This window comes from Poromitra crassiceps (genome assembly GCF_964638095.1).
Source record: "Poromitra crassiceps genome assembly, chromosome: 20".
Lineage (NCBI taxonomy): Eukaryota > Metazoa > Chordata > Actinopteri > Beryciformes > Melamphaidae > Poromitra > Poromitra crassiceps.
Window position 1 is genome coordinate 22053170 of NC_139637.1, and position 7500 is coordinate 22060669.

General features: G+C 42.2%; 1 protein-coding gene across 1 annotated transcript in view; it reads left to right on the top strand.

Annotated features, from left to right (window-relative positions):
- Nucleotides 1-739: 739 nt before the first annotated feature.
- Nucleotides 740-7500, top strand: part of LOC310794612 (polycomb protein SCMH1-like) — a 29417-nt gene continuing 22656 nt past the window's right edge. Inside the window, exons 1-4 of the mRNA XM_083656600.1 lie at nucleotides 740-782; nucleotides 1309-1543; nucleotides 2075-2163; nucleotides 3976-4219. Coding sequence (XP_083512726.1) covers nucleotides 1345-1543; nucleotides 2075-2163; nucleotides 3976-4219 — 532 coding nt within the window. The 5' untranslated portion in view covers nucleotides 740-782; nucleotides 1309-1344. The remainder of the gene's footprint in view (nucleotides 783-1308; nucleotides 1544-2074; nucleotides 2164-3975; nucleotides 4220-7500) is intronic.

Genomic DNA, 7500 nt, shown 5'->3' on the forward strand with positions numbered 1-7500 from the left:
CTACCGAGGCACCATAGGAAGCCTGCTGACAGGCAGCTGCACCGTCAAGGAGCGCAAGGCGCTGGAGAGAGTGGTGCGCTCGACCGAGCACATCACAAGGTGCGGACTGCCCAACCTGCAGGAACCATACAGTCACAGGTGGACTCAGCCCACCCACACAACAGAGCCCAGAGGTTCCCAAACCTTTTTGGCTTGTGACCCTACTTTGACGTCACAAAAATCTAGGGACCCGAGACATTCAAATTCTGGTACAGCATCGATAATATCATCTAGGGGTGCACCGATCACGTTTTTTGCCACCGATTGCCGATCGCCTATGGGAAATATCTGCCCAACCGATCATCGACCGATCACCGATTACCGATCACCGATATATAAACTCCTCAAAGAAAGTTTGGAAACGTTATTTTAGGTTGATTATTTCTCCCCTTTAATAATACCAATTGGCATTGTATTTTATATCGTTGGAAAGCCTGATTAGTGATAGGGCTTTTTTTTTTTTTAAATATGAAAAAATTGCCGATCGCCGATCGCATATTTGAGGTCAATATCGGCCGATACAGATTGCTTGCCGATCGATCGGTGCACCCCTAATATCATCAGTGACATCATCAGTGATGTCACATAGAGAGTACACTTGTGGTCTACACCAGTCATAATTCATAATTACAACCTTTCAGTAATGGGTAGTTTGTTCCACCCTGTTTCTAGAACCATTCAGTTGGGAAGAGTACCTGAGGGAAACCTCCTCCACTGCCGCCTCGCCCAACTGCTTCAGACAGGTACAGCTGCTCATTAATTCACAATTATCAAAGGTTATTGTTAAAGGTCAAAGGTTATTGTTCAGTTTTCATGATTTTGTTTTCAATGCTATGTCTCAAGAATGATCCTCGTGATGTTTTGTAAATAGATGTAGGCTAATTTAGTTAAAAGGGTATTTTATCGAAGGAATCTGAGGACTAATCTCATATCAGAACATGCTCCGCTAATTCAAATGAGATACATCTGCTGACTGGGGGTTTGTCAGTTCAAATGCTGCAAACTTGCCTGATTGGAAGGATTTTTGTGACGTTTTAGTGAGGAGAGCCAATCAAGACTAAGTCCAATTGTGATGTGTTGACTGGAGTTAGTCTGAAACTTTAACTTAAATCAATCAAACTAAATAAAAATTGTATCAATAATTTATGTATATAAATAGACAAAGATTAGAATTCTATGATAGGGCCCCTTTAACATCAGAAATGGAAACAATTCTGATCCTCCTAGTGCATGAATGATAATGATGACTGAGAGCCTTCTGACCTGCAGGCCAGGATCCCTCCCTCCAACGACTTCAAGGCAGGTATGAAGCTCGAGGCGCGTGACCCCCGCAACTCCAACTCTGTGTGTATCGCCACGGTGATGGGCATGATGGGGACTCGTCTGCGCCTGCGTCTGGACGGGAGCGACAACACCAACGACTTCTGGCGATTGGTCGACTCGTCAGACATCCAGCCTATAGGAACCTGTGAGAGGACCGGAGACATGCTGCAGCCTCCATTAGGTAAGCCAGGCCTTTGAAATGTTACAGTTAGCAGTGGGATATTCAGCTATTTTCTTAGACCAGTTATTTCAGTAGAGCCTCACTTATCGCAGCTTTTGGTTCAGAGTGCGTTTGGACGAATATATGTCCAAACATGTAATGAGTTACCTAGTTACTTATTCTAATAATAATAAACATAATTAAGGATGATCTCAAATTTAATTGAGACATTTTCTACTTCCATGTATATTTCATTTATCCACAATTTGGTTCACTTTGTGGGTGAATTGTTGAAATGATTAATTTAATCAAAATAATTAAAGTTTGTGAAATTTAGCCTTATAAGACCATTTTATAATTTAATTTATTTATGTATTTACTTCTGTACCTACTGTATAGCTATATGCAGAAAATGTTGAATGTATGAAGAACCTTTGGACTCATGGGCAGTAACTTGACTCATTGTATTGTCTCCTCTGAGCCACCATCAGTCCACCCTAACATCTTGACAGTTAGATGAAGTGTGACCTGTAGTTTTGACTGTGTGCTCAGGTTTCAGGATGAATGCCTCCTCATGGCCCATGTTCCTCTTGAGGACACTGAGTGGAGCAGAGATGGCCCCAGCCTCCGCTTTTAAGAAGGTAGTGACCACTGGAGGCAGCGATCAATACAATATGAATATTTTAATGAAGCTGTCGATAGGATAGCCAATAATCAATATTCAATATCTGTAAGTGTGACCATTTTTATGCCACCCCCCCCCAAATTCCAAACATTGAGTGTTTCCCCTAGAAACAATTTTGTTGTTGTGGAAAAGCCTCTGAAACCAGCATTTAGACCATCACAAAATCATGTAGACACTAAAACTTGATCGAATCCCACGGTAATAGAACTGGTTTAGGCTTAGCAGATATCTTTCTGCCTTTAAATGAAAAATACATTTTGAAAAAACAAAAACATTATTTCATCAAATAAATAAAATGTTCAAAGAAAGAAAATCTGACATTGCAGGTTTGACAGATTGTATTGATCTGTGGTCAGGGAGAGAGCACCATCATGTTGGAGGTGGATAACATCAACCAGCCTGCATCCCATATTTAATAAAAGCCCAAAATTGGGCCGAGCAAACTAAGCAATATACAGGAAGTGACGTGTCAGGCCTGAATAATGACTTTGACATGGGTATGGTTTGAGAGGCTGTGTGAACTTATTGATCTACTTGTTTATGTGTCTGTCTTTAGCCACTTTCAGATATGAACTCTGGACTACATACTGTATGTCTGTTGAATCAGATCTGGACTACGTACTGTATGTCTGTTGAATCAGATCTGGACTACATACTGTATGTCTGTTGAATCAGATCTGGACTACATACTGTATGTCTGTTGAATCAGATCTGGACTACGTACTGTATGTCTGTTGAATCAGATCTGGACTACGTACTGTATGTCCGTTGAATCAGATCTGGACTACGTACTGTATGTCTGTTGAATCAGATCTGGACTAAGTACTGTATGTCTGTTGAATCAGATCTGGACTACATACTGTATGTCTGTTGAATCAGATCTGGACTACGTACTGTATGTCTGTTGAATCAGATCTGGACTACATACTGTATGTCTGTTGAATCAGATCTGGACTACATACTGTATGTCTGTTGAATCAGATCTGGACTACGTACTGTATGTCTGTTGAATCAGATCTGGACTACGTACTGTATGTCCGTTGAATCAGATCTGGACTACGTACTGTATGTCTGTTGAATCAGATCTGGACTAAGTACTGTATGTCTGTTGAATCAGATCTGGACTACATACTGTATGTCTGTTGAATCAGATCTGGACTACGTACTGTATGTCTGTTGAATCAGATCTTGACTACGTACTGTATGTCTGTTGAATCAGATCTGGACTACGTACTGTATGTCCGTTGAATCAGATCTTTTGTTGTTGATCTGGTGCACACAGCGCTCGCTCACTGAGGCACCTCATTATTAGCTCATAAACCACCGGCTTCCTTCATCTGCTTGACCATTTCGGCGTCGGCTCTTACGGACGGTATTATGGAGAATCATGTATTCAAACACGCGCGCCACACGGACGTGGCACTAGGGGGCGCAGGGGGTTAGGATCCGTTCCAAGTAATGTCTGGATATTTTCGGGAGTTCAATGCATGTCTGAAAACGGCGTGTGTGTGTGCGTGTGTGTGTATGTGTCTGTGTGCGCGTGGGTGTGTGTGTCTGTGTGTGTGTGTGTGTGTGTGTCTGTGTGTGCGCGTGTGTCTGTGTGTGTGTGTGTGTGTGTGTGTGTGTGTGTATGTATGTGTCTGTGTGCGCGTGGGTGCCTGTGTGTTTGTGTGTGTGTGTGTGTGTGTGTGTGTGTGTGTGTGTGTGTGTGTGTGGTTGTGTGTGTGTGTGTCTGTGTGCGCGTGGGTGCCTGTGTGTTTGTGTGCAGGAACCAGCCAGCCCTCCTAAGACCTACTTCCAGCCCGGTATGAAGCTGGAGGCAGTAGACAGGAAGAACCCGTACCTGATCTGCCCGGCCACAGTCGGGGAGGTCAGAGGTCAGGAGACCTTCGTCATGTTTGACGGCTGGCGGGGAGCCTTCGACTACTGGTGCCCCTTCGACTCCAGAGACATCTTCCCCGTGGGCTGGTGCGCCCTGACCAAACACAGCTTACAGCCACCTGGAAACTTCTGTGAGTGCTGCTTCTTTTAGGTTTTATTCTGGTCATTATAGAGACACTGCATGTAATAGGCCCCGCCCATCACGGGGGAAGAGCTCCGTTCATTTCCACACACCAGCGTCATTTTCCTTGAATTAAACATAGCTAAAAGCTGTTGTGTGGTGGACTGCGCAGAAAACAAATGTAAAAAATCGCCAGTTAAAGTTTTTTTGTACTCCCGAGCAAAACAAGGAAGCCATTGAGAATTGGCGAGAAGAAAAATGTGGATCTAGCTGTCAAGAAGTAAGTTGGACTGTTCATCTTCCGTATATACAATCTTTTGGTGCAACACGCAACCATCCACGTGACATAGGAGAATGCTAGGATTGGACAGGAGTTTGTGTTTTCCCCCGTCTTGGGCGTGGCTTCTGAATGATGACGCGCTCCGCAGTGTCTCTATGTATTTAATTTCATGAATTCATTTCAAAACCCATTGGATGAGCAAAAGAGAAGAAGCACGATGGTCAATCAGAAAACAAGGCTGCTTTCTTTACTCCTGATATTTAGGAGATAAAGATCAAATCCATGTGTTGAGCCATTTTCTTCTGGATTCATGAGATTTGTGTTCACATCATGTCTGTGTGTTGTTTTATGTCCTGCCACCAGGCTACATGGTACGTGGGACATGATGTCATCATGTCTGTGTGTGTTGTTTTATGTCCTGCCACCAGGCTACATGGTATGTGGGACATAATGTCATCATGTTTGTGTGTGTTGTTTTATGTCCTGCCACCAGGCTACATGGTATGTGGGACATGATGTCATCATGTTTGTGTGTGTTGTTTTATGTCCTGCCACCAGGCTACATGGTATGTGGGACATGATGTCATCATGTCTGTGTGTGTTGTTTTATGTCCTGCCACCAGGCTACATGGTATGTGGGACATAATGTCATCATGTTTGTGTGTGTTGTTTTATGTCCTGCCACCAGGCTACATGGTATGTGGGACATGATGTCATCATGTTTGTGTGTGTTGTTTTATGTCCTGCCACCAGGCTACATGGTATGTGGGACATGGTGTCATCATGTCTGTGTGTGTTGTTTTATGTCCTGCCACCAGGGTACATGGTATGTGGGACATGATGTCATCATGTTTGTGTGTGTTGTTTTATGTCCTGCCACCAGGCTACATGGTATGTGGGACATGATGTCATCATGTCTGTGTGTGTTGTTTTATGTCCTGCCACCAGGGTACATGGTATGTGGGACATGATGTCATCATGTTTGTGTGTGTTGTTTTATGTCCTGCCACCAGGCTACATGGTATGTGGGACATGATGTCATCATGTCTGTGTGTGTTGTTTTATGTCCTGCCACCAGGCTACATGGTATGTGGGACATGATGTCATCATGTCTGTGTGTGTTGTTTTATGTCCTGCCACCAGGCTACATGGTATGTGGGACATGATGTCATCATGTCTGTGTGTGTTGTTTTATGTCCTGCCACCAGGCTACATGGTATGTGGGACATGATGTCATCATGTCTGTGTGTGTTGTTTTATGTCCTGCCACCAGGCTACATGGTACACATTCTTGTGAACACAGTAACTTCATCCTTACACCACACGTTCTCCCTATAGAGACGATGATGATCTGATTAAATTCTGGAGGACCTTGCTGCATACATTTGCATATTAATTAGGGTAAACCGATTGTCTTGAAACGACTCCTTAATGCTTTAAGATCCAGAGTTCACATGTGTTATGTGAAGACTAGTATGTTGACATAGACATCATTTATATCTGGTTATGTGAATTACCAGATATAAGTACATAAGTAGTACAGGACATTAGGCAGCTGAGGTGCATTTTGTTTTAGACTGAGGTTCCTTTCCAGACTCTTGAGAAGATTCAGATTAACAGATGCTTTTACATGGTCACCCTAATTGAGTCAACTGCCAATCAGCTCATGTGCAGCTGCACATTTGGGCTGCAGTGTGTTGATGTGGGACTGTTTTATTCAAATAAAACAATAGTCTGCAACAGACTATTGTTGTACTGTTGCTGGTTGATCATCTTTGGCATCTACGGTGCACAGGCATCGTGTCAAAGGAGACAATCCACTTTTCACCACTAGAGAGCAGCACAAGCACACGTCCTGATTGCCTCATTCCAGGTTGTAGTTTGACTGACTGTCGTTTGACTTCTGTTTGGCATATAGTACAATAGAAAATACTGATGTTTTCAACGATTTAAAATAATGCCGTACGTACACACAGAATCAATTGAGTATTTTGTCACCTAATATTCTGCAGCATAGGCCTATTTTTTAAGATGTAAAATGTAAAATAAAAATCATAGAACCCAAATCATAGAATCATAGAAAAAAATAAAAATAAAAATAACCATCCATAGGAAAGACCTACTCTAAATTTTATTTGGCTCATCTTGTTCAGTTCATCAGTTCGACTGGGTTAGTTGGTGGGTTTGTGACCTGCAGCTCTGACCGTCTGCATAGGTCCCCAGAAGATTTGGTGAGCCAGGCTGAACAGATTTCACTTTCTGAAGGAGGAGTTCTTTAATTTTTGATCCTCTTCTCATATATTTATTTGCTCCTTTACATAATCACAGACTGTTTTTTTTAAAAGTCTGATATATTGGCTCCGTTTTGTCCTTTTGAAATTATGTGACAAACATATGCAGTTTGGCAGTTGGAGCTGTGATTCATGTCTGTCCAGTTTAAGGAAAAGGACTGACGTGTTTGAGGAAAGCCTGGCCAGACATCAAACACATCATTCTCAGGTTAGAGAAGTGGTATTAATGATTCATTATTAATTAATTAATGTGCCGTTGCTCTGCAAGTCCTCTGCTGTGTCCAAGGGAATTGTGCCATCTTCCTGCTCTCCCATTTACGTCTGAAACAGCATCTAAAATCTCTGAGAGAAGTCTGCTTTGTCCCGTTTTGTTTGCTCTCGTTCAGAGGGACTGCATGTGTTTTCATAATGAGGAAATAGATATAAGCTATTTTTGTCAAATGTGTTTTGGATTAGTGGATTCATTTGGATAATAATGATTTGGGGTTTCACTGTTAAAAATAGCATCATAGGCTTAATTGCTACTCACGGGAAAGCAGCATGGAATAATACAAAGTGGGAATGTGAAGTGGTGTAGATTAGGAGCAGATTAAAAATCTCATCAACAAGCAGCCAAACAGAATTTAATTCAAAATTCTCAAATTTTAAGAGTGTTCAAAATTCTCAAAATTTAAAACAGTCTTGTATTCATCTTTAAAATGATTTTACATCCCTCTTTGA